We start from the raw sequence: 26,413 nt of genomic DNA on the forward strand, positions 1-26,413 counted from the left end.
GTGAAGGGGGAGGGAGGAAAGCTGATCTGGGTCTGGCTAGAAATTTAGCTGTTTCTGAATGTTGGCCTGGCTGTGGCAGGCCTTTAGGTTGCTAGAAATTTAGCTGTTTCTGAATGTAAATGGGATTGCTCTCAAATAAAGGTCCCTTGATCTGGCTTAAGTGGTTCCTCCCCTGATGTGGTGTCTGAGGAAAAGGGAGAAATCCTGCCTGCCTTCTACATTAAGGGTAGGTTTATGCTGCTGCAGTACAGATCTGGTGGTGCTGCTGAAGGGCATGCTGTTGTGTCTACATGGGAGACTACACTGACCTCACAGAATTGCTCAGGGCTGTCCAATTTTGTAGTTAAGTTGATCTGCAGGCTAGGAAACTCTGGTGACTTGTGGAGATTTGGAGGCTTTTTAAAAGGGGTGATAATGGCTGTTTTTGGCCTCCCCCAACTCTTGACTCCAGTGCGGCCCTGAGATGATGACAGGTTTGCTTAGAACAGCTTTGACTTGTCTGTTTAAAACAGCACTGAGACAATCCTGTCAGGCAAATGAAACTTGGGAAGCTCTATTGTGCAGCCCGATCACCAGTCCCAGGTTAGCACCTTCCCACTCTATCTATTCTAGCTAGTGCCTTGGCCTCCTAGGGTATGTCTACACAGCAACTAGACCTGGCTATGTAAAATTTGTAGCTGGAGTTGGCTTACTCCACAGCGGGATTCTGATGGGAGCAAGCATTCCTATTTGCTTTCCTTATTCCTTGCAAAAGCAGGAGAACCAGACACCAATGGGGGTGCCCTCTGAGTTTGATTTACTGAGTCTTAACTAGACTCACTAGAATCACAGCAGTGTTGATCTTCCACTGAGTGAAAACAAGGCTTAATTTATACTTGTATGTTTAAAAAAAAAAAATCAGGCCCAACAAAGATGCTAAACCCTTTGTCCAATTAATCAGACCCCCTCAATGCAGAAAGTTGCAAGCAGTCAGTGCTATGGAAAGGCACACAGCCTGTTCGCTAGATTGTCTTTTACACCTGCAGCTTTGACAGGAAAGAATTTAGCTTGTTGCATGCTCTGCTGAAGGCTGTGGAGCTACCCTAGTGAAAGTAGAACACGAACCTTGATTTTTTTTGTTTTGTTTAGGCCCTTGTGCATGGAAGTATTTAAAGCACATGCTTAGGACTGCCCTGCTGCAAGTCAGCACTTAAAGATGTGTTTAAATCCTGCAGACTCCAAGGAGACTTTAGCAAGTGCTGAAAGTTGAGCATGTGCCTATGGGCTGTCCTGATGTGTTTTCCTGAATCTAGGCCGGAAGTTGTAGTCGTTCGGCGTTACCAGTGCATTAAAGTTTCTGTCCCTTGGCTCTTAGATGATGAAACCTGATGTTGATAGATAAATTAACTCACTGTAGCCAACAGAATCCTGGCTTCCTTGGATAACTGAGAAATCCAGGAATGTTAACTCCAGCTAAATCCTTACAAAAATACAAAATAAATATATCTATAAAAGAGAGGTTGGGGTTCACACTCCCCTCAGTCTCCAAGAAGGCTCAGTGTTTGCTCATCCATTTCGTAAGAGCTTTTCCAACAGAGTTCTCTGTAGTAGGCAGCTGATCATTCTGAGCAGCAGTCCCCATCATCCAACTCCAAACAGGCTCGGGGGGAGGGGGGATATAATTGCAGACATGCCCCCTCCTGTGGACCAGAAGTTCTAAGTCCAGCTCCTAACCACGAGTGCCCAAGTCAAATGGACACTCAGAGGTTCCTGGACCTGGGTCTAGGTGCTGGCACAAGTGGCAGAAATGCAGGAACCGAGCTCACATGCCCATATGATACACGGTCACCCCAGGTATCACCCATCATAAGTGATACAGAAAAAGGATGTTTCACTTGTTAACGGGCCTTTGCAAACATCTTACAGAATGGACAAGGGAAGCCACCTGTCAGTTCTGTCCAAGACCTTCCTGGAGCCTCATTTTTCCACCACATCACACCCTGTGCTGCCCTTCGCACCACTGCCGCATTACATCAGAACAGGGTGTAAGTTCGCACAAGTGTAAGTGACGGCACAAAGTGGAGGGAATAAGGCTCCACAATGTGGAGATTCTGTTCTTCTCTACTGTTTAGTCACTTATTCTTTACCCAACGTTCATTCTGGCAAAGGTGCAAGGATCACATCTGGGCACAGATCTGCAATGGGATACGAAAGAAAGTCCTTTGATATGTTGCTTGCATATCGTTTGCAACAACCCTTGAACAACTGACCTTTGCATGATACAAATGTGGTCCTTGCACTGCTGCCAATGGGAGCAGTTGTGTACAAAATGCTGGGATACCACAGTTTAGACTCATTCCTGAAGTCCCATCAGGAATGAATTTCCTCGCTAGATGCTTCTACTCCAAACTCAGCACATGTCCCTGATGATCAGCTGAGGAGCCAAAAGGTTGTATAGGCTTGTCCATCCTACTTTTTAGGTGTCAAACCCCCAGGAGCAAGGGGAGAGACAGCTCAGGCAGTTTTCCTTTAATGGACAGAGGTGACTGGCGGCTCATCCCCTATGACAATCCCTCCTTGCAAGGACTCAATCCTGCATTCCCTGTGAACTCAACACATCCCCTGACTTCCACAATACAACCCAAACATTTGTGTAAGTTCTGGCTGAGCCAGGAAAACCAAAATGAGCCACGAAAACACATTTTCTGTGACTGTAAACTGGCACAGCTCCACTGAAATCATTGGAATCACACCCACTTGCAGCAGGAGAGGATCTGAGTGTGTGTGTGTATATATATCTATATCCCCACTCATATATTAAATCATTCAAGAAACTTTCAAGACAACATGCTCTGTCATCTTTAGAGACCTGGAGGCTGTGAAAGCAGCTGCGTTTTGCCCCAACGCTTGATTCACAAATGGAAACAGAACCTTGAAATAAATTAAAACACACACGCGACACTTTGGGCAGACTCAATTTCGTGGGGGTGATGTTGGAAGGTCCACGTGTCCCTGAAGAAATGCAATGAAAGCCACAGGAGGGAAAAAAATAACAAAAGACAACCCAAGTGTTTCATCTGTGCCAGAAGTGTGCGTGTTTTCTGATCAGAACCAGAACTGGTATCTGCCGGCCACAAGCCAATGATCAGCTGTGCAAAGGAAGCCATCATAGCAACCCCCAATTCTGTGTTGGGCTTGTCAGCCAGTCAGTAACAATGAGAGTGAACATGCGTGTGGTTTGGAGAAGCTGGTGTGATGTGTACATTCTGCTTCATCAAATACGCAAGCTCTCCCGGGAGCAGAGACATTAGAATATTCACCTTGAGCTCTGCTCCCTCCTTTTGCTGTCGATTTCTTTATTGCATCCCAGGTCTGAGCTTTCCACCAGCCTTGTCTTTAAGAAACAAACCTCTCCCCTTTCTAGAGAAAGTTTCCCAGTGGCTGGGTTTGAAGGCAAACTCTGATCTGGATACAAAGCTTTTAAACTGCAGTCCCAGGGGTGGCTGAGATGTAAAGAAAGCCTCCTTCCCAGAGACTGTCATGATAATATTAAAAATAACAAACCAACCAAGAACATGGAAGTTACAGGCTTCTTCCAAACTCTCCTTCGCTCTCCTCATCCTCATCCCCCAGGGTGTCCCGGAGGAGTATTCAATCCGGGCTCAGCAGCTCATGCTCCCAGTTGCGATGAGGACGCGGGATATGACTACAAATGGGTGCAGGGGGTGGGAAACCAGACTGAACTGAATGGATGAAGACGTTTTAAGGAAGGCTCCAGTTCCCCCACCCACCCTTTCCCCTTTTCTCAGTAGGAAAATGGAAAGCTGCCCTAGGGCGCTGGCAGCTGGCCAGGGAATCAGCTGGGGAGCAACACGTGCTCTAGGAAGTAAGCGATGGAGTCCCAGTGCTTCCAGAGGAGGAAGAGGAAGAGGAACAGCAGGGCGGTGCTGAGGATGCGCATGCGGGTCTTCATGAGGGGAGTGATGAAGTTGGCGACGGTGGAGACGAAGACAAGCAGTACCGCCATGAGGGCCAAGATAATGTTGATAAACTTGCCCAGCAGGGCCCGGGCGTTGGCGTTCTCCACCCCTTCCAGCTGCACCACTTGCTGCTGCTGCTGCTGGAGCTCCAGCTTGGTGACACGGGTGAGGCACGACTCCACCGCTTCCTGCAGGGGCAGATGGGAGCCAGGGTGAGTTGGGCCTGGGGTGGAGGGAGGGACGCCACCAGGTGGCAGCTACAGCACGTGGCACAGGGTTCTAGTCTGGTGGCTAGAATCAGGATGCCTGGGTTCTGTGCCTGTCTCTGTGAGGAAGGGGAGGCTGGTGGGTTAGAGCAGGAGGCTGGGGAACCAGGATGCTTGGGGAGAGCTCAGCTCCTGGTCTCTGTCCCTGGCCATGAAACACCTTGGGACAAGATACTGTGGACCTCAGCGCATCCACCCGGAATAGGGAGTGTTTCTCACCTACCACCTGTAAGCTCTCAGGCTCAATTAGCATATGCAAAGTGCTTTGAGATCTGCTGATGGCAGGCGCTATCTCTGTGCAAATGAGGGTTGGTATTAGGATTCTGAGACGGCATTCATGCACTGTGTTAGGACACAGAGGGTGTGTCTACACAGCAAAGTTATTTTGGAATAACAGCTCTTATAGACCATGGCTGTGTCTACACTGGGCCACTTATTCCGGAAAATCAGCCACTTTTCCGGAATAAGCTGTGAGCTGTCTACACTGGCCCTTGAATTTCCGGAAAAGCAACGACGCTCTACTGTACAAAATCAGCCGCTATTCCGGAAAAACTAGTCTGCTCCCGCTCAGGCATAAGTCCTTATTCCGGAACACTGTTCCGGAAAAGGGCCAGTGTAGACAGCCCAGTAGTCTTTTCCGGAAATAGCCCCGATCGCGAAAATGGCGATCAGGGCTCTTTTCCGGAAAAGCGCATCTACATCAGTCATCTCCAGCCTGATCCTGGCCTGCATATTTATACCTGCCTCTGGAAATTTCCACTACTTGCATCTGACGAAGTGGGTCTTTGCCCACGAAAGCCTATGCTCCAACACTTCGGTTAGTCTATAAGGTGCCACAGGACTCCTCATCAAATGGTCAGTTGCACTGGAAAGTTCCCAGAATTGCCACATGGGGGCAGAACAGTCTCCTGCAGACTGTGCCGAACAGTTACACTCCAACCCACTCTCTGGGGGCCTCTGACAAATGGGCCATAGATTACTGACACCCAAAAGGTGACAATGCCAAGAGCTGTGCGAGGTGACAGTCTTAATGGAGCACTTCCGATCAGACTACAAGAATGGTTGCCGTACAAAAACAGTAGATGAATGGACTGACAGATACATAGATTTCAACAGCCTAGCTAGCGCTCCTGTAAGAACACACCGGCCCCGTTTTCAGAGGTGCCCCCGAGAACCGCTACAAATGAGCACCCCTGAAATCTAGACCAGCACTGGGAGCTGGCATTGGGTCCCGTATGTTTTAGCAGGAATGGTGTATGTAAGACATGGGAAGTAATTGCCCATGCCACTCTGCTGCAGTACTGTTTCTGGGCACCACACACTTTAAGAAAAATGGGGAAAAACTGAGGAGAGCAACAAAACTGATTCAAGGTTTAGAAAACTTGACCTAAGAGGTAAGTTAAAAGCTGGAGTGCACTCAGTCTCAAGAGAAAAAGACTAGACAGGGACTAGGGAGGTGTAAGGTTAACTGGTAAGCATCACCCTTAACGAGCAATGCTTACTGGTTCTGGTTAACCTGTGGGGGCTGGAGCTGCTCCCCACCCACCCTGCTGTGGACGGGGCTGCTCTGGATGTCCGGAGCAGTCCCTGTCCACAGTGGTCCGGGTGTGACTGAGCTGGAGCAGCCTCTCCCTGTGGTGGTGGGGCCATTCCCACACAGCTGTGGCTGGGGACAGCACTCCTCCAATCCACCTAGGTAGGAGCGTGCCCCGCCCCATTTGTTAATGGGTTAAGCTTCTGATTTAACTGGCTACCCAATTAAAAGGGAATTTACATTCTTAGTGGGGACTTTGTAAGTCTTTGAATATGCTAAGGGATGTTACAAAGGGAGGGTGACCCATTGTCCCCATGACCACTGAAGGAGGGAGAAGACGTAATGGACTTGTTCTGTAGCAAGGGAGAATGAGGCTAGCTATTGGGGAAAAGCTCCTTGCCTCTAAGGGTAGCACTGGAATAAGGTTGCCAAGGGAGGTTGTGGAAGCTCTGTTATTTGGAGGATTTTAAGAATGGGTTGGGCAAACACCCATCAGGGATCATCTGGGGTTACTTGGTTCTGCCTCAGTGCCGGGCACTGGACTAGATGGTCTCTTGAGGCCCCTTCCAGTCTTACATTTTGGTGACCCTGCAATGAGCCCCTCTACTCTCCCAGGCTGCTGCTCTGCCCAGCTGGTCAGTCAGTCGCTCGGACCTGTGCACGGGTCAGAAACCCCCCTGTGGTTTCCTCTTGTGTAAAGTGAATTTAGCTCACTAGGAACTGGGCATGCTCTGGGCACATATTCCATGCAGGCCATCAGACTGTGACAACATCTGGGCCAGGGCTGGCTCCGAAGAGCCACAAAACACTCAGTAGCCCATTACCAGTCCCCTGAGCCACACGGCTTCCTACTGCACGAGGAGTCTCCGAGGGCCATGGCTAAACTGTCCCATTGCTGTCTCCCCTGGGCTTTCTGCCTCTGAAAAGTGTATCCCAGCCAGTGACATAGCTCATTCCTTGAAAGAAGGATCCCCTCAGTCTTTCATGTACAAGCCCTGTCCTTCCCCACCAGGCATGTGATGTCCCCTCTCCCACTGCACAGATCTGCCCCCGCAACTCTGCCCTATCCTGTCGGCCAAAGAAATGCATAAGGAGAGCAGGGTGGGCTGAGTTGCCATACCTGGATGTCCCTTGCCCTCTCATAGGACTGGTAGGCCACCTTCTCCTCCATGCTGGCTAGCTCCTGCTTCAAGTTGGTCATTTCATTCTGGTGGAGCTCGGTCAGGTCATTCAGCTGCTCTTCCAGGCGCTCGTACCTGGGGGTGGGGAGAGAGTGTGAATGCCGGCAGCCATGTTATTACACCTGACTTGTCTTTCTCCCGTTGTGCCAGAACTGCCTATTTCCTTACACCCCGTTAACTCCAGCTCCCCCCACCCGCCCTAACCTCACAGGTGCCTCACATATGGAGGTGACTTGGATGCCATGGAAATGACTTTCGGCTGTCAAGCAACTGAGGCACTCCACACAGCAATGGCTAGGGATGTGAAATCCTGGTTAACCGGCTAAACGTCATGCCCAACCAGTTAACCAGCCAAACACCACGGCCAACCAGTTAACCATCGTGACTAACTAGTTAAACATTATGTTTGGCCAGTTAAATGGGTGTGGGTGCGGGGGCCGCTCCAGCCCTCCAGTTAACCAGTTAACCATCTCATCCCTAGCAATGGCACTGGAGCATCTAAAACAAATAGTGCAGGTTCCAGTGTGGCCTGGAGTCACCAGATGGACAGTTCAAAGTAGGCAGGTTAGAAGCAGACCGAGAAGGCTGTGTGCATGCAGTGATGGGTAACATGGGGTTTACTTCATCTCTCTTTTCTTTCGCCTCTAGGCGCCTGGTGTGCGCTGCAGTCCCAGAGGTGCTGGTCTCGCCTCAGAAGCAGCCACCTTGCATTCTCCAGCCCTTCCTTTGCCTGTGGACGGTATTCAAATGGCCTTGAAGCCAGAGGTCAGTGGAACTTAAGGACCTGCTGGGTACATAGTAGGGATGGTAAAATGCATTGAATTACGTAATCGTGTAATCGCTGAAAATATTCAGGGGTTACCCGCAGGGCTGTGGCTCCTACCTGCCGCCCCGGATGGGAGGGAGAACAGGCAGCTCCGCTCAAGCCAGTCAGTACACACAGGGAGCTGGCTTACATGCCAGTTCCCCATGCATAACAGTTCCCGCCCCTTCCTCCCCACTTCCACCCCCCCCTCCATGCTGCTGCCTCTGACACAGACTTTGGGAGCAAGCAACTGAGGCAATGGGAGGGAGGGGGAGCGGCTGTGTGTGACTGCATGTTAACTGATGCACTCAGGCTCATTGGTTACATAGCTTATAAGCATCTCCTGTGCTGCTCTCTCTGTGACAAAATGTGTTGGAAGGGACCCTTGTGTCTAATGGGGGGAGGGGGAAGCAAACCTTCCCGCCCCTTTCATCCCCAGGAGAGGCACAACACAGGCAGCAGCAGTGCGAACAGGGCCCAGGGCCTTAGCCCTGCTCTCTAAGGGTATGTCTACACTACAGCGTTATTTCAAAATATCTTATTTCGAAATAGTTATTTCAAAATATCTTATTTCGAAATAACGCATCTACACACAAAATCCATTTTGAAATAGCTTTTTGCTATTTTGAAATAGTGCGTCCACACTGATTGGACGCTGAATCGCATTTAAGGCGAGCTAGAACTGGTTCCAGCAGGGCATCAGGTCAGAAGTTATCTTGTGGCCAGGGTGGCCAGCAGGGCACCCTGGGAAGGGCTGGAAGCCCCCTGTTTCGAAATAGGCATCTACACAGCTCTTATTTCTAAATAGCAATTTCGAAATTGGCACTATTCCTCGTGGAATGAGGTTTACCAATTTCGAAATAAGCCCTCCACTATTTCGAATTAATTTCAAAATATCAGTTGGCTTGTATAGACGCTAGGAAAGTTATTACGAAATAATGGCTGTTATTTCGAAATAACTTTGCTGTGTAGACATACCCTTTGGGTGAGAGGACAGCTCATTGGACAGCCCATTCAGTCCTTGGACTTTGTGTCAAAACTGCTCTCAAAGAGCCCATAGCCAGGGCAGCCCTACCATGCATTATGTTGGTCCCAGCAGAGCCGTCAGATGACATCCTACGGAGCATGTGCCCCTGCGCTGCATTCAAACCAGCTCGCTCCACTAGACTCCCAGGGCCTTTCCCACCTCCAACAAAGGGGACTGGGAGTTGGGGGAGGGGGGAGGATGAGGGGAGAGGAAGGAAGGGAAGGGAGTTTCTCTGGCCATTCAGGACTATCTGGATTTGGGAACACGGTGTTTTCTTTCCATCTCCTCTGTCACTGGCCAAGGCTATTTCAAGACATTTTCCAGCTCCTCAGAAGGGCCTGGAAGAAACTTCAAATAGCAGGGCTGGGGAAAGAAAGGAACCCCAATGCAATCACAAGCCAGTGTGCCTGTGTGCGCCTGTGTGCCTGTGCTCCCAGTTGGGGAAGTATTTTTAAACTGTGTTTCAGCTTTCAGCCAAAACGCTCTAAAAAGAGAGAGACCAAGCCAATGCCTCCTTTGGAAGCTGGTCCTTAGTTCCTGTTCCCAGGCGATGAGAGGCCCGGCAGTGTCTGTCTAGCAAGATGACGCATTTCCTCTTCCCTCGTATAAATAGCAAATAGCCTTTTTTTCCTCAGGCTGATTGGCAGAGGGGAAGTGTTACAGGGTTTCTTCAGCACTATAGGCTGCTGGGAGGTTTGACAGCTAACTGTGGAGGCCACACACAGTTTGCTAGGCTCAATGTAACAAACCCTGGTTCTTTTCTCTAGTGGGAGCAGCTCTCTAGGGTTTCACTTCTCACGGAGAACCGAAAAGGCCCAGTCACTGGAATACCTAGAGAGCTTTTTGCCACTAGATTTGCCCATTTGAATGGCTTGGCCTTATATCTCATTCCCTAAGCCAGTGGTTCTCCGCCTTTTTTGAGCTGTGACCAGTGGGGCTTACAACCTCACCGAGCCCCTAGTCCACGTCGCCAGAAGAGGCGGAGCCTCAGGCAGAAGGGGCGGGGCTTTGGGTGGAACAGGCAGGGCTGGGGCTAGGCAGCCCTCAGCGTCATCTGGAGAGTGCCATGCTTCCCTTAGGAGCGCACCACAGGGAGCTCTGGCAGTGATTTAAAGGGCATGGGACTCCGGCCCCCACCACTACTATAGTTGCCCCCTTTGCCCGACTGACCCCCCATCAACGGGCCTGTCTGTGACACACAAAATGGCCAATAGACCATTCGCTGTATTCCATAAGCCTTTGTGGCTGGGTTGTGGGTTTAAACTCCAGTTCCCCCCCTTAGTAAAACAAATTGGAATTTACGACTCCCCACAAAAGCCGAGTGCGCGCCATGACATCCAATTTTTGTTTCATACTGGAAGATTGGAACGTGACTCTACTTCCTTACCAAAATCCTCGTCCTCTGTGTACACACGTTTGTTTGTTTCTGTTGTGCAAGAGGGCACCGCGGTTTGTTACCGTAGGGCTGCTTTTGAGGGCCAGGCAGCCTACATGGCTTTGTTACTATATCATTGCAAAGGTTGGCTGGACCTGCCCACAGTGTTATGGTAGGGTTGCCTGTGAGCACTGTGGCGGTGGGCGTTGAAGGCGTTGGCATGAATAGCTCTGCACAGCAAATTGCAAAGAGCTACTGTATACAATAGCAGTGCTATGAAGGGCTGGTGGAGGTGCAGGCCCATTGGGGTGAGCCACCTAGGAACAGCCTTGTAGAAACAGGGAGGTGGCACCCATGCATGCGCCCACACACACCTGCCCTGGGGCGGGCCCTACCTGTACCGCTCCTCTTGCAAGCACTGTGTCATGTAGGTATAGTCCCTCTGCAGTTGCGCCTTGAGATCCTCCATCGAGTCCTCCAGGTGTGACTGACTGTCCTTAATCTCCCGCAGCTCCTCCAGGATGGTGTCAAAGTTATTGTGGTGACTGTCCAGGGTGTTGGACTTGGGGCTCCCCAAGCCACCGGGCCCTGCCCCTGCCCCTGAGTTGCTGCCCCCTGCCGACCCCGAGGTGGCGCTGGAGCACTCGTCGTCACTGCCGTATTTGGGGCTGGACACCAGGGTGGCGCTGCCACTCAGAGTCCTCGAGGCCTCCTCGGGGTGCCCGTCATCCAGAGTGTCCTTCAAGTGGGCGATGTTGTCGGCGCTGCCAAACTTGTTCCGGATCAGGCTGGCGAACTCCCGGGGCTTGGCAACCACAGCCGTGTGGGTGACCTGGGACAAACCCGACAGGCTTCCCTTGACGCCTTCTACCACCCCGCCTCCGAAGCCGCTGATGCTGGACCGGACGTTGGCCCCCACGTCCTTAAGGCCCTGGTGCATGTCCCGGAAGACATCCTTGGGCTGTCGGGAGAGCCCGTTCTGTTCGATCTCCTTTAGCTTCTTGTGGTAGTGCTCCAGCTTCTTATGGAGCTGGGAGATGGTCTGGGCCGACTTCTGGTTCTTCTTCTCAAAGACCTGCTTGATGCGGGAGGCCTGCTGCTTGTCAGCATTGTTGGCCAGCTTCAGGTACTCGGCGACGTTGTCGTCCCGAGCCTCCTGCTCAATCTTGATCTGTTCGGTGATCTTGAGGATCTTCTGGTGCAGGTGGTCAATGGCAGCTTTCGTCCGGTGCGGGTCCGGGGTGCCGTCCGGAACGTCCAAGCAGATGTCAGCGTCGCCATGGCTGGTGTTGGAAGGCAGGCTAAGTGTGCTCACGTCCCCTTTGTCCAGCTGGGAGCAAAGAGAAAGGAGAAGTCTGAATAGCGGGGTCTAAAACCAATATACCCAGGGAATGGGGGAAGGTTCAGGTGCTATCGCAATGAACAAACAGAGGCACGGAAAGAAGAGAGAAAGGCAGCTTGGACCCTGGTAGATGTTTCCCATCAGCAACGCCATTATCACCATTGCATTGGGTACCCTTAAGGAATACAGGCTATTCTTGGAGTAAGTTTCTACTGTAGGATCACCTGCACAGGGGAGCTTGCCTCCGGCATTTTCTCCCCATTGAATGCTAGATAGCATGCTAGACATACACATCCAAACCGCCCAGGGACATAGAATTGGAAAAAAAGTTCTAAACTTGGAAGCATTTCAGGTTCTAACAGTTGTACACTCAGGAGCTGTCTCCTTTCTTCACAAAGGAGTTACTGCTGAGCGCAACAAGGCTTAGCACAATTACCTCCTGAGCTGCAAAGGTAGGGAAGTGACATTTTCTCTACTTTACAGAGGAGGAAATGGATGGACCAAGAGGGGCAGTACTTCAGTGAGTCAGTTTTCCCTTTGTAGCACCTGGCATTGGCTGCAGTCGGAAGACAGGATACTAGCTGACCCAATATAGCCATTCTTATGTTCTTAGTCAGCTGTAGTGGTACAAAGTGAACCCAGGAACCAGGCCACATCCGCTGAATCATACTGCGCAAGAGGGGAAGATTAGGAAGCTGAAACTGATGGTCAAATCTGTCACCAAAACAGGAGCACAGGCAGAGGTTAAGCAACCAGACTGTATTTTGGCCTGTTTCTTCAGGCTCTGGTTTCTACAGCACAGATGAATGCCCTGGATTTCCACAAACAGGAAAGAGGAACCCAAGTGTGCCCTGGATTTACAAATGGGGAAGAGATTGTTCTTTCTAATATCAAGACTGAAGACATGTTAACCTCCTGCCCCATCCCAATGACACTTTGTCCTTCTGTAAGAGGATTCCAGATCCCTTTACAAACATTCTCAACCCCCCACATTCCTCGGGAAAGAGGGAGCGTTTTAACTTATATTTTCTAGACATAGAACCTGAGGCACCGAGAGGGGAAGTGACTAGCCACAAGCCATGCAAAAAAAGTCACTGGTCGAGCCAGGAATAGAAACCAGGCCAGTCTCCCTTTCCCCAGCTTGAAAATGCCTACACTTAGCATACTGCCTTCCCATTAGAAAACCACACATCTTCCAGGGGCTGAGTTTTCTATGCAAATTATTATGCAAATCTAGGTGATGCACAAATGGCTCACAGCTTCTAATGAAGAGTTGGCTAAAAGTTAAATACTGTTGGCAGACACGGCCTGATTTCTAATTTCCATCCTGTTTTTATTGACTGATCCTGTAATGCAGGATAATATTGACAGATTGTCACTTTCGAATATATTATCCACAGGGAGCATCTTGCACAGCAGCGGTGAAGTGGTCTCCAGAGACTGCATGTAAAAAGTTAGGGTCAGTGACACGTCCTAGGGGTGGAAGAGACAAGCAGAGATTTCATTGCTAGGGAGTGACTTGCCTCTGTTGTTTACTGATGATTCTCCACTCTTCCACCACGGGTTGCTTTCATGTTAATCACATGGAACCCCTTCTATTAATGAGTTTAGGAAGCAGAATCAGGCCCAGAGACAATAAGCTCTGGGACAGAGTGACTTTGTCTTTCTGTATGTCTGTGAGTGCTATAAAAATAATCGGGAGTCTGATCTTGCGTGGAACACCCACTGAGCTGAAGTTGAGCAGGCAGAAGGCTGCAAAGTTTGTACCTGAGAGGCCATCTCCGCTGCTCCATTGTATGCCCTTAAACTCCCTGGTTACAGTGATCCACTCACGAAGTGACCAGCCAGCCCTTCTCACAGGCTCGTGGGTGGCTCCTGGCAGCCAGCGCTACTAGGGAGCTGAGGGGCGGGGCGGAATCTGCAGCAGGAGGAGACATCTAAGGAACTCAGAGTACTTTTGGGGACCAAAGGTGGGAGAATGTTAGGGGATAGTTGTAGCAATGTAGTAGCTATGCTGGTGCAAACCCCCCAGCGCTCATGCATCAAGCCAAATTCGAGGCTCGCACTAGTGCAAATGACCTTGCCTCACCTTGGTGCACTAGGGCTTTGCACCAGTGCACGCTGGTTCTATGTTGAGGATTGAGCTGACCTTTGACTATACATAGAAATAAAGCATTTTCTCTAAGATCAGACATGTTCCTTCCTCATCCCGTGCCCCCATCCGTGGTTGAGAGAGATTTCAAATGCATGGAGCGGGGGATGTCTGCCTTTCTGGAGTGTTAAAGACCCGAATTTCTAAAGGCACTGTTAATATCTGGGAAGACCTTCGAAGATGTACAGAAAGCCTGTTTCTCCTGCTGGTATGTTTTGCGAAGCGCTGACACACAGCCAATAATAACATCATGCCATAATTGTTATGTACAGTAACAGACTAAGAGCAAGAATGTTTTTGAATTTGAAACTGTTTGCCAGAGGATGGAAAGCCACCTGCTGCAATATACACTGCAGGGAGTTTTATTGCTTTTAAAAATGTCTGGGGGCAATCTCAGCCCCAGTGAAGTCCATGGCAGTTTTGCTAGCTATGCCCATGGGGTCAGAATTTTACTCTTTGCCTTCCTTTTTCACAGTGAGCCTTCCCGAGTCCCAATAAGATGGCCAGCTGTGTTCCCTCTTCCTTATTAGTACTAGGCTCCCACTGAGAGAGCTCAACCAAACTTGAGGCTGTGTTGTGTTAGGTGCTGTACAGACACATAGCAAGAAGCAGCCCTTAACAAAGGAAGTTTTGTTAACCTCACAGACAAGAGAACCGAGACACAGACAGAAATTGACTAGAACAAACTCCCGCCGGGAGTCAAAGAGCCAGGATTGAAACCCGGTCTCCAGTCTGGTGCCATAACCACACACCATTCTTCCTCTGTCACTCGCTTCCCTCCCTCCCAAAAGAATAAGAACCCGGCTTCTGGCCCTGGTCCGTAGAGCATTGGCTCTCAATCACTCCAGATGGCTGTATCCCTTTCAGGCATCTGATCTGCCTTGTATACCCGCAAATTTCACCTCCCCTAAAAACGACTTGCTTACAAAATGAGACGTAAACATACAAAAGTGTTACAGAACAGTAGGACTGAAAAATTGCTTAGGTTCTCATTTTTGCCATAAATCAATTGGCATATAAATATTGTATTTACAGTTTGGAGATATCGTTTCTACAGCAGTATAACCAAGTCACTGTCTGGATGAAATTTTAGTTTGCACTGACTTTGCTAGTGCTTTTTACGTATAGTCTGTTATAAAACGAGGCAAATCTCCAGAAGCGATGTTCCCCCTGGAAGCCTGTTGTGTACCCGCAGAGGTACGAGTACCCCTGGTTAAAAACAATTGCCTTAAAGGAGCTTGGAAGGCCAGGTACTTAGCACATCTCAGGATTTCCCCCCACACCCCCTCAGCTTTTGCTGCTGGCTGTATCAATGGTTTCTCAGCTCAATCCACCCAGACTGACCGTTACATGGTACCTTCCAATTTTCATCTGGATCCACCACTCTCTTCCGTCTCATGGTAGTTTAATCCGCATTGCTGAGCAGCAGGGAAAATCCAGCTAAGGCAGAGCCGCAAAGGAATACAGTCTGGGGAGTCCATGAATGATGCCAGGGGCGCATCTAGTCTTTTGTTATAGTTCTGCTTCCGATGCCTTACTGTACATTGGGGCAAGGGGAAGAAAGGCACAGGAACAAAACCCAACCCACAGGCAGCCCTGGAGAGTGCTGCAAACTTGCTTCATCCTTATTAGATCAGCAAATTTAAAAAAAAAAAAAAACCCTCGCAGACTTTACAAACTACGCCTGCTGGGCTATTCTTAGCCTTTTGGTTGCTCCGGTCCTTTTCCAGGCCCTGCGCCTAGGGAAGGCTCACCCTGGTCTCTTATCGGCTGGCAGGAATTAGAAGCTGCAGGAAATGGGCTTTTTTTTTTCAGCTGCACATTTCTATACACAGTAAAGGATAAAAGCAATTTTAAAAAAGAAAGAAAACAACCCAAGATAGCAGCTCCGATGCAGGTTGAAAGGGGAAACTTGGCTCGGCCAATTAACTGAAGAAGTTGCTCATTTCCGTAAAATGCATAATTAGGGCAGAGACAGGGTCATTTAGTTCCCTTTTTGTCAAGTACACAGCCCACGCCGTGACAGGGGAAGTGGTCATTGGAAAATACTCCATGGATTTTGAAACCAGGCCACCAGCATGACAAATCTATATCAGTGGATCAGCCTTGAAAATCCACTGGCTTGTAGCACATAGTGCTTCTGGAGGGTGGGATTATTTAACAGGGAGGTTCGCTGATTCTCAAAATTCTGTTTGGGTCATTTCTTTAAAGGCACTAACTTGGACAATCGTAGCACAACTGATGCTAGCCTGCAGGTAGAGACAAGGGCTGGCCAGGGTTTGCCACCTATTGAGCTAAGCAGGATTTACGCTATTACAAGTAAGCTTGAGCCTTGACTAGCCCAGTCAATACAAAACCCTGCATACCCCAATCTCCACTTAGAGCTGCAGCTATACTGACAGCTGAACTGGGGTTATTCCCAAGTACAGACAAGGCCAACCAATCCCTGGGGCATTACCCAAAATAAAAGCCACCAGTTATTTAGAATTCTCTCATCTCTACACATACATAGGTTCACCCCATCTACTATGTATTTTAGAGAGTTTGGGAGTCTGTATGTCCGTCCATCCAAGTCCATTTATTCAAGAACTCCTCCTAAATGGTAAGAGCTAGGAGCACCACATTTCCTCTTATCATAACTTAAAGCAGAGTCAGGGATTGGTTGTGCCAGGACAATGGCATGGATTGTTCCGCATCAAATGGAAAAGAAGGGGTGCAACAGCAAGGACAGCTATCCTCACGAATGCCCACAAGGGGGCAGCAAGCACCCAAGGAGTAGCAGCTGGCTGCCAGCTTGGTCCCCGTCACTCCAGCCTTCCCCAGGGAGCAGCTACCAGCTGCTGCGTGACCCCCGCTACCCTGGGCCAGCATGGTGCACAGCCTCTGCTGCCCTGAGTCGCTGCCAGGCCACTGTGGTGCACAGCCCCCGTGGCCCTGGGCTGTTCTCAAGCAGCAGTCGCCATGTGGCCTTCACCCCCGAGGAGCAGCTAGCTGTCAACTGGGCTGTAGTGAACAGGCCACTCCCTACCCTGGGCTGGCCCCAGGCAGAAGCCAGCAGACAAGCTACATGCTGGGTAAGTCGTGTGTGTGTGTGTGTGTGTGTGTGTGTGTGTGTGTGTGTGTGTGTGTGTGTGTGTGTACATATACATGCCACAGAGACAGCATGCTTAAGCAATCCATGCTTGAGGACACCTAGCAGTACATTCAGCTGCTCCCAAAAACAATGCTACACCACACACCTGATGGGGAACTGAAATTGCATCACAGAGCCATGGAAGCCACACAGCACTTAATGCTAAACAGCCTGGTAAATACTCCTTTTTTGAGATGTCCCTGGCCTCCAGCTGCATAGCAAAGAGGCAGCGGTATTGATGAAAGGGGTGACGTCAAGGAGTCCCACACCTTGCCTGGCCGTGGTATGTATTTATTCAAACTTCCTGTCACTTTCAGAAAGATTGGAGAAGATTCCATCAAAGATCACGGCTCTGAAGTCGTTAGGTTTCTATGTTAATCGGTTAATAGGAAATCCCATTTCACGCAGCTTTGTTAAATTAGCTGGGGCACCCAGGGTTCCGATGTAATTAAGTGAGGTAATAAGGGCTGCTTGGGAAGGAGGCAGTGTCAGACAGTGCAAAGTCACTTTAAAGCGGCGCAAAGGAAGTATCCCTGCCATGGTGTACTCAGCCCTGCAGATTACAGATTTAAAATGGTGCTGAAATACTGCAGGCAGGCAGTTGGCCATTGCTGGACCAAATTTATCCTTGACAGCCAGGACTACTCTAGCTAACAAATGGGTATCTGCCTCTTATCTCTATGCACTGCACCCAATGGGCAGTCTCTCTCATGTATGTGCATTCTGCTACAAGGAAGCCCCAATTACCCCCCCCACACACACACACACAAAAAGCAGCCAACATCATTCTGGGAGGCATTAACAGGAGTGTTGTAAGACACAAGAAGTAATTCTTCCTCTCTACCCTGCACTGATTAGGCCTCCACTGGAGTATTGTGTCCAGTTCTGGGCTCTGGATTTCAGGAAAGATGTGGACAAATCGGAGAAGGTCCAGAGAACGACAAAAATGATTAAAGGTGTAGAAAACATGGCCTATGAGGGAAGACTGAAATAAATGGGTTTGTTTAGTCCGGAAAAGAGAAGACTGAGAGGGGACATGATAGCAGTGTTCAAGTACCTAAAAAGGTGTTACAAGGAAGAGGGAGAAAAATTATTCTCATTGACCTCTGAGGATAGGACAAGAAGCAATGGGCTTAAATTGCAGCAAGGGAGGTTTAGACTGGACATTACTTTCTAATGTCAGGGTGGTTAAGCACTGGAATAAATTGCCTAGGGAGGCTGTGGAATCTCCATCACTGGAGATATTTAAGAGCAGGTTAGACAGACATCTGCCATGCATGATCCTAGACAGTTCTGGATCCTGCAGTAAGGGCAGGGGACTGGATTTGATGACGTAGGTCCTTGCCAGTTCTAGAGTTCTATGATTCTTTCCTACATAGATTAAAGCACCCACATTGTGAGCTCCCTGGGTCACAGAGTCCCTTCTTCATTGCTTCTCTTCACAAGAAAGCCGTGACCCGCGAAATAACTAATAATCCATGCAGAGGAGTTTTAACACTGGCATCAGCCGAGGATTGGGCCTCGTGAGTGTCAGTGGCTGTATTGGTTTAGAGGGAGCTACACTGGTTTATACCTGATGCGCAGCGGCCTACTCATCCCGCTATGGTGGGGAGGGGGTTTCCTCCAGGACTGGTGAGATCTATGCAGGGTGTAGGAGGACGTGGAAGAAGCAAGGTGCTCTACTGATGTTTGGTGGGCTACGTCTACACTGGCATGATTTTCCAGAAATGCTTTTAATGGAAAACTTTTCCGTTAAAAGCATTTTCGGAAAAGCACGTCTAGATTGGCAGGACGCTTTTCCACTAAAGCACTTTTTGTGGAAAAGCGTCCATGGCCAATCTAGACGCGGTTTTCCGCAAAAAAGCCCCAATCGCCATTTTCGCGATCAGGGCTTTTTTGCGGAAAACAGTACTGTGCTGTTTACACTGGCCCTCTTGCACAAATGATTTGCACAACAGGGCTTTTGCCCGAACAGGAGCAGCACAGTATTTCCGCAAGAACACTGACAATCTTACATGAGATCGTCAGTGCTTTTGCGGAAATTCAAGCGGCCAGTGTAGACAGTAGGCAAGTTTTCCGCAAAAGCAGATGACTTTGCGGAAAAACTTGCCAGTCTAGACACAGCTCATGTGGTGTCTTGAGCTAAGCAGCTCCCTTTACACACCATTATGCAGGCTCAGTGTTCAGTCTGCTGGTTTGTTTATCTTCTGATTGAATAGAAGATGAAGCTGTTAAAGGTGCAGGTTTCCAACAGAGTTGAACAGCTCTTTTAAAAGACCACAGTGGGAGGAATCGGTAGTGGCTGAGACAGCCAGCCATTGTCTAAAGATGCGATGAGTTAATTCTTCTGCAACCACCACCAGAAAAAGGCCCTAGGATGATAAATCAGACAAGGATACTCTTGAAGAACACTTCATTTCCCAAGGAACATAAGCAACATCTGTGCTTTTCTGTCCCCTTGTTATTCTCCGCAAACAAAGCCCGCCAAGGAGCTAGGAAACAGCTCTGGTTTCCTTGGTGAAAGAGCCAAATTCTGCTCTTCATGATGCTGAAGTCAGTGGAGTAACTCTGGGTTTACAGCAGTGTCATGTATGGCAGAATTCAGCCCATGCTGTTTGCCCTGCGTGTTCTGTGGGGAGATGAGGTGTTTGCCCTTGGCTCACAGCTCCATCCCCCAACGCTGGAATGGCTGGAGAAGTCAGGAGCCTCTGCATCTTGAGCCTTGGGACCCATGCTGCCGTGTATCCCTGACACACCTGCAGTGGTCCCCTTCAGAGGGGAGTCTGCAGCCGCACAAAGAGCATGGAGAAGTGTTGCTCTCCAGCTCTTCTCTTTCCATATGGCAGACCAGAGCTACAAAGCTCCTACCAAATGGAGAGGTGCTGCCATCAGCAGCCGGTATGCTAGATGGGGAAATGCTTTGCCTTCTCAAATCACCAACCTGGCCCCAGCCACACTCTGCCCCCAGAATACCTAATGTAGGCATATTGGGGGCAGAGTGTTGCTGCCCTGGAGTGCCCGCCCTTCCCGTGCTCCGGGGCTGGGGAGGGTGGCTGGCATGCAGCCCACCCTCTCCGTGATGGTGGATGTGTCCTGGGCAGAAGGGGCAGGGCTGGGGGTGGAGTTGAGGGCTTGACCCCACCCTCACTCTACCTTCACCAGCCGCCTATGGGTGCTGATGCTGTTGCTCTCCCCTTTCCACGTGCTGTGCACTATGGAGGGTAACACGGTGCCTTGGTCCTTAATCCCCAAACAGTTTCTCCCCTCCATGGGGCTATAGCGTAGGAGAGCAGAGTGGGGGCGCCCTGCGGATGTGTTAGCCCACACCCCACTGCAGGGAGAGTTGGCACGTCCTTGCTTAGCACAGAAAGTGGCTTCCTCAGCCTGACCTGAGACTGACACGGCAGCAGGGCAGGCAGCCTGGGTGCTGAGCCTTCCTGCTTCTGAGCAAAAGCTCCCACTGGAGCTGGGAGGGCAGCCCTGAAGAGCTGCTAACGTAATGAGACAAGACAAGCCGTCTGGCTGCTCAGGGCAGAACCGAGACGAGATGCCTGAGAGAACCTGACGCCTGTAAATGTGCCAGGAGTGGAAAGGGGCAAAGCAGCTTGTCTTACTGAGCTGGGAGGATGCAAGCGGGAGGTTGACAAGGACATTGACCCTCCTTTATGGCTTGGTGAAGAAAGCTTGGCCAGAGGCAGGACACCAGCCTGAGGCTCAGAAGAGCTGAGTTTTGCTCCTGAAGCTGCCACAGAGATGCCCTGTGTCACGTTGGGCCAGTCACACCTCCTTTCTGTGCCTCAGTTCCCCATGTGTGTCATGGGGATAATAGCGCTGCCCTGCCTCTCAGTTGTGTGTCTTTCAAACTGTCTTTCTCATGACCCAGTTTAAAGTCATTGGTGCCGCAACCCAACATCATTTGACTGGAGTGTGGGCTCAGGATGGGAGCTATGTGCTGTAGGAGGGGGCTCTGGCTTGGGGGGGGGGGCGGTCAGGACTGCAGCAGGAGGGACTTACCTTGAGCGGCTCCTGGTCAGGGGTGCAGCGGGGGGCTAAGGCAGCTTCCTGCTTCTCCTGACACCGCAGACCATGCCGCACCCCAGAAGCAGCCAGCAGCAGGTTCCCAGCCAATGGGAGTGTGGAGCTAGTGCTCAGGACAGGGACAGAGCACAGAGCCCTGTGCGCTCCTGCCGCCCCTCCACCTAGGAGCCGGGCCTGTTGCCGACCGCTTCTGGGGCGCAGCGCAGCCAGTGGTGCCAGGACAGGCAGGGAGCTGCCTTAGCCCCCGCACTGCTCACCTGATCCCCCTGCAGCAACAAGACCCAGGGCTGTTGAACCAAATTATAAACCTTGTCTGTGATGGAAACTCCTGCAAGCCAACGGATGCGGCTTCCACTACCATTGAGGCCAGCTAAATAGCTACGATTGGGTTTTGGGACAAATGTCAGATAAACAGAACTGAGATCCAGGCCGACCTTTAAGTTTAATTTCCCCACTCACTTCTAACAATGCACAGTTCGGACATGTGCAAACACATGACAGGATTTCCTCTAAACCACACTAACAACTCCATCTCTGGCTTCCAAGTTCTCCGCAAGAACCTGAGACCCGAGGGCAGGGCCTGTGCTCTGGGAGACAATATTGTTCTCCTCTGGAAAGCGGGTTTGCAGACACCCGCAATGGGTGAGAGTGCAAGAGGAAAATGCCTCCTGCGATGTAATCAGACTAAACGGAATAATAAAACTGCTGCAGGACAAGCATTTCAGGGCAAAGCTGTTTTAAAATCATAATGCTCAGCCACGCCTGGGGAGCTGCATTGTTTTTCATGTTCAGCCTATGACAAATGTTCTCCTTTTACATCTGATTTGCCTCAACAGCTTGACCCAACACCCGTCAAGAAGCTGTGGAGGTCAGCGACGCTGAAAAAATCAGACCATTTTTAGTGCAGTGCCCAACTTTTGGGACTATTTGACTGACACCTGAGTATCTCGATTACTTTGTTTGGTGCTCTCTGTTGGTTCTGTTCCATTCTAGATCGTTTCCGTGTTCATGGTGGTAGGATCAAAACACCTTCCAGTTTCTGCACCATCCAACCAGCGGGAGGCTGACGGGAGCAAACACTCCTGTGGGCTTCCCTTACTCCTCGTGAGGAGCGGGAGTATCAGCACGAAGATTGACTGCAGCAGCGTTGACCCTCTGTGTAGTACAGATGACAGGGCTGGCCTTACCATGAGGTGAACTGAGGCGGCCGCCTCAGGTGCCAGAGTGTGGAGGGGGGGGCACCACTAGGACCCAGCGTGTAGAAAATTGTGTCTGCTGCTGGTGCATATGTATTCTCTCTGCTCTAGATGCCAGAGTTGTTGACTCGAGTCCCACGACTTGAACTCGAGTCTGACTTAAGTCGCCAAGGTGACTCCACTCGAGACTCGACTCAGGTTCATTGTTTGTGACTTGAGACTCGACTTGAGACTCGACTTGAGACTTGCTAATTTTGTTAAATCAACTTGGTGAAAAAATTGTCTGAAAAGGCCGATATTGGTGGCTTGTACAAAAGTGACTTGACATTTTTTAAATTAAGACTTGAGACTCGACTTGGGACTTGACTCGAAGGTGACTTTAGGGACTCAAGACTCGACTTGAGACTTGCACTGTAGTGACTTGAGACTCGACTTGGACTTGACAATGACGACTTGAAGACAACACTGCTAGATGCACAGTCCCATGAGAGGAGTAGAACAGGAAGGAGGCAGAATTGAGACCTTTCAACGTTTTGGCCCAAGCGAGGGGATGTGGGGGCATCATTTGAGCTCCCCGCCTCCGGTGCCAAAATGTTGGGGGCCAGCGCTGATAGATGAGCCCACCCTGAGTGCCCTCGGCACCAGCTGGAGTCAATAGAGATATGAAAGGTTAACTTGGAGCAGCTCCCTGTCCTCCGTCTGGAGCAACCCCTGTCCGTGGTGGTCCCAGGGAAGGGTTGCAGGCAGGGGCTGCTCCAGCCCAGTCACCCGGGGGGAGGAGAGGGGTGCTCCCCCATGTAATTGCTTAACAGGTTAAATAAACTTCATGTGTAGCCAGTAACTATTACAAGGGATTTGACATCCCTAGGAGTCAATGGGAGTGGAGGACATGTGACATCTCACTGTTCAGGGCCTACCATCAGCGCTAGCAGACCCCACTGCTGGCAGACTCAGCCAGGCCCACCGATGAGGGGACGAAGAGGACAGTTGCCCCAGGGCCTGGTGATTCAAAGGGGGGCTACACCATGCTCCAGGCAATGCTGAGGGCTGGCTGCCTTTGGCTCTACCCCTTCTGCCCTTGGCCCTGCCCCTTACAGGAGTGCAGAGCTGGGGCTCCTCCCACCTAGTTTAGGGGCCCAAAGAGGCTGTTTGCTCCGCTGATCTCAGTAGGCAGTGACATAGATGGGGCTGGATGCTGAAGTCTTCTGTCTCAAGAGGGCTTCTTCTGGGCAGGGCTAAAACACCCCAGCAGGAGGACCCAGGGGATAACCTGGCCTGCTTCCACCCATGTCGCAACTAGTCCTGAGACCAGGGGACTTTGGTCTTTGGGATTGTCGACCCAGCCCCTCTCAGGTGAAAGCTCTGCTCTTTCTCGGACACACAGCGGGAAAACCAACCTGGTTCTTGTTTGCTAAGCAAAAAGGCCAGGACAGCTTTCAGCAGCATTAACAAGCAAGCCCATTTAAATCCCAGCCAACCCAAATGACGGCACAGTAGCTTTAACAGAGGGATTAATGAAAGCCACATTTCCCATACACGAGGAAAGCTTTTCCTAAGTCAAAGCAGAATTAAACTGCCATTTGTTTCCCATCCTTTCCTTTCTAACGAATGGGTTGGGGGCTGGTGTTCCTCTGGTGTGTATGTGATAGGAAGGAGGAAAAATGATTTTGAGAAACACAGTTTGAACCTAGGGAACTGCGTTCTGCACAAGGCTCAGTCTAATAAGCTGAGCAAACATTCCCTTATAGGCCGTGCGCGGCAGGAGCAATGTCACACAGGGTTGATTTACTATGGCTGTTACAATGTTCCTGCAGTTTGCACGCCAGCAGGATGGAGCTTGTGTAGATTGCTGTTTGGGCATCTTAAGAAAGCTCTCCAAAGAATGGGGAACTCCCCCGGATTTTGTGCTGCCCTGTCCTGCCACCTCCCTGGTACAGTGGTTTGGGTCCCACAGTACACACAGGGTGCCTTTATGAATAGTCTATAAAATGCTTTAATAAATGGGCAAGCAACTAAATTACCTCCACAGGTTTGGTCGTGATGGATACCTGTGCAAAGTGGAGCGTAAAGTGGTCACCATTCCAATCCAGTGCACTGCAATGCCTTATACCACTGAAGTAATATAACGTGGTACCATGGGGTCCTACCTAGTGTGCAAGGGCAGTGGGTGAAGCTGCTGGTTGGGGAGGCAAGCTCCCCGGCCCGTGGCCCCACCCATACTCTGTACCTGCTCTGCTCAGGCCCTCCCTCTCCCCACTACCAGACCCCTTCCCCCACTGTCTCCCTCTTTTCTCTGCTCACCCATTGCAGCCAAATCCCTGAACCGAAAAGTAGCAAATGAGATGCGGAAAAACACTCTTCTAAAAATTCTTTCTAAAGACAATGGAGTATGTTCTCCACTGCATGCCAGATTGTGAAGACTGGACCTGCAGAAGGTACTTAACTAAAAGCACTAAATTTGGGATTAAAAAATGACAGTCACAGGTTTTTTGCTATACCCTGAAGTTTGTCAGAAATTTATTTGCATACATTTTTTAGTAAGGGGAAATCAGTTGTCTTGCTGAATACATCATTAAATATTACGGACTACATGATGCAGCTCTTCTCTGTTCTACATTTTCTTCATCATTATTTCTAATCTGATCTTATATTTTAAACATGCTTTTAAGCCTTCATCAATTAATCATTCCGGATGACTAGATATTTAAATTCAGCGAAACAGAGACATTATTTTAAACTAATCAGTCAGAGCAGTTTAGTGTGTGCATAACAAAGTTCACTGCTTTTAGAAAAAGGGAACACTAATTTATTTTGTGATTTTCATAACAAGACATGTTTATGGAATTTCACTATATGTTTATCTTAAAATATGATTCCAAAGATTTTAGGCATATTAAATAATTGTATATCTTAGTAAGCTACTGATTTTGGTAGAAGGTTCTCTTAAAATTTTTTAATTAAATAGAAGTAGAAGCTAATTTGTACAGCTATCTGGAAGAAAAGGAATGCTGTCCCTTTAAGGGTGCTCTCAAATGGGGACGAGGGTGGAGGTGGGTGGGGAGCAGGGATGACCAAAAGGACAGGAAGACTTTGGAAGCAGGTTTTTGTACTACAGTAATAAACATTAAAATGAGTATTTTAGATAAGGGTGGTCTTTTGACAAATTCATTTTAAAAACTCTGTCTGGAGATCTATGCATTGATGGCTACAGCTGAATACTCAGATTGTGCCTCTAAATATTTATGGATGGATTTTTTTAGAGATGCGATTCAGCAACAAACTAATGAAATATTTAAAGCAAATTTGAAACTACGGTCCTGTAGATCTTAGGGTGAAGGGAGGGAGTCACTATTCTGCAAGCTGCAATACCCTGCTGTGGGTGCCTTCGGGAATGGTCAGACTAGGGGAAGGGTTGAGCACAAAGACCCAGGGGAGGCCCTGCCTCCCCTTGCCTCTGAAACCTCCAAGAATGCAAGAATTATTGTTGCTACAACCTGCATTTCCTATAGTCAAAGCTACTTCACTTCTCCATAGCGCTTCTCATCTGAGGATCTCAAAGCACTTCACATACATAAATGGAACTTGTAATAACCTTATGAGTTAGGTCATTATAATTAGCCCTGTTTCATAGACAGGTGCCCTGAGGCACAGAAGTTTGCCAAGGACAAAGGACTGGAACAGTGAATAAAACCCAGGAGTCCTGACCAATATTCCCTCTAATCTTTTCCACCCATAATTTTTATGTGCACTGAGCCATGTGTGAATGTGCACCACCAGTAGACACAAAAAACCTAGCTGAGGCCCCTTGCTAATCCACTGGATGGCATCTGAATCTCTCCTGAGTGGCCGCACAAGTGCTCAGCTTCCAGGGAACACTGGACCCGACCTGCAGTCCCGATTGCTCTAACCATTGATGCCAGATTCAACTCACAGAGCAGAGTGCAGAACCCACTCCCGACTCCCAGTTCCTCACTGCTGTAAACCACTCTCCTTCCATAGCCAGGAACAGAGTCCAAAATGTCCAGACCCTCATCCTCTCCTCCCTGACCACTCTGCCTTCCTTCTTGTGCTCTGACTGCGAATGACCACAGCATTGCCTTGCGTAAAGAGCAGGCGGTGGAGGAAAAGTTAACAAATTAGATCGTAGCAGATCCCTCCCCCAATTCACCAGCCTGAGAATATTTCTTTTATTTAATTCAAAGAGGATTTCAGTTGAAATCAGAGCTTCCTGCACACGCCCAGCTGCTCTGAAATCTAACATACCAGCCGATTTTATTTATTCATAGGAGCCTGTCTCAGTCCTTCAGCAAGCATTAGAAACGGAACTACTCACCGCCCCTAGAAAGCCATGTCACCACGGTCCTTCCCGTGATGTTACTGTAAGATCAACCTTGGCCAAGACCTA

General features: G+C 49.6%; 1 protein-coding gene and 1 long non-coding RNA gene across 8 annotated transcripts in view; one reads left to right on the plus strand and one right to left on the minus strand.

Moving 5' to 3' along the window:
• Positions 1 to 889: 889 nt before the first annotated feature.
• Positions 890 to 26,413, minus strand: part of TMCC2 (transmembrane and coiled-coil domain family 2) — an 82,137-nt gene continuing 56,613 nt past the window's right edge. For 5 of the 7 annotated variants that reach the window (XM_075909880.1, XM_006133057.4, XM_075909882.1 and 2 more), the window contains 3 exons: positions 10,543 to 11,477; positions 6,880 to 7,015; positions 890 to 4,147 (listed from right to left, as the gene is read on the minus strand). In XM_075909880.1, the coding sequence (XP_075765995.1) occupies positions 3,836 to 4,147; positions 6,880 to 7,015; positions 10,543 to 11,477 (1,383 nt within the window). In that variant the 3' untranslated portion in view covers positions 890 to 3,835. Of the gene's footprint in view, positions 4,148 to 6,879; positions 7,016 to 10,542; positions 11,478 to 14,985; positions 16,683 to 26,413 lie in introns of those variants that run through there. The other 2 variants (XM_014578595.3, XM_006133058.4) reach the window with 2 other exon arrangements.
• Positions 3,987 to 26,413, plus strand: LOC112547454 (uncharacterized). The gene is made up of 3 exons (XR_012897808.1): positions 3,987 to 4,124; positions 7,589 to 7,705; positions 26,295 to 26,413. It is a non-coding gene; the product is annotated as an uncharacterized LOC112547454 (long non-coding RNA).

The sequence above is a fragment of the Pelodiscus sinensis genome, chromosome 27, assembly GCF_049634645.1.
Source record: "Pelodiscus sinensis isolate JC-2024 chromosome 27, ASM4963464v1, whole genome shotgun sequence".
Taxonomy (NCBI): domain Eukaryota; kingdom Metazoa; phylum Chordata; order Testudines; family Trionychidae; genus Pelodiscus; species Pelodiscus sinensis.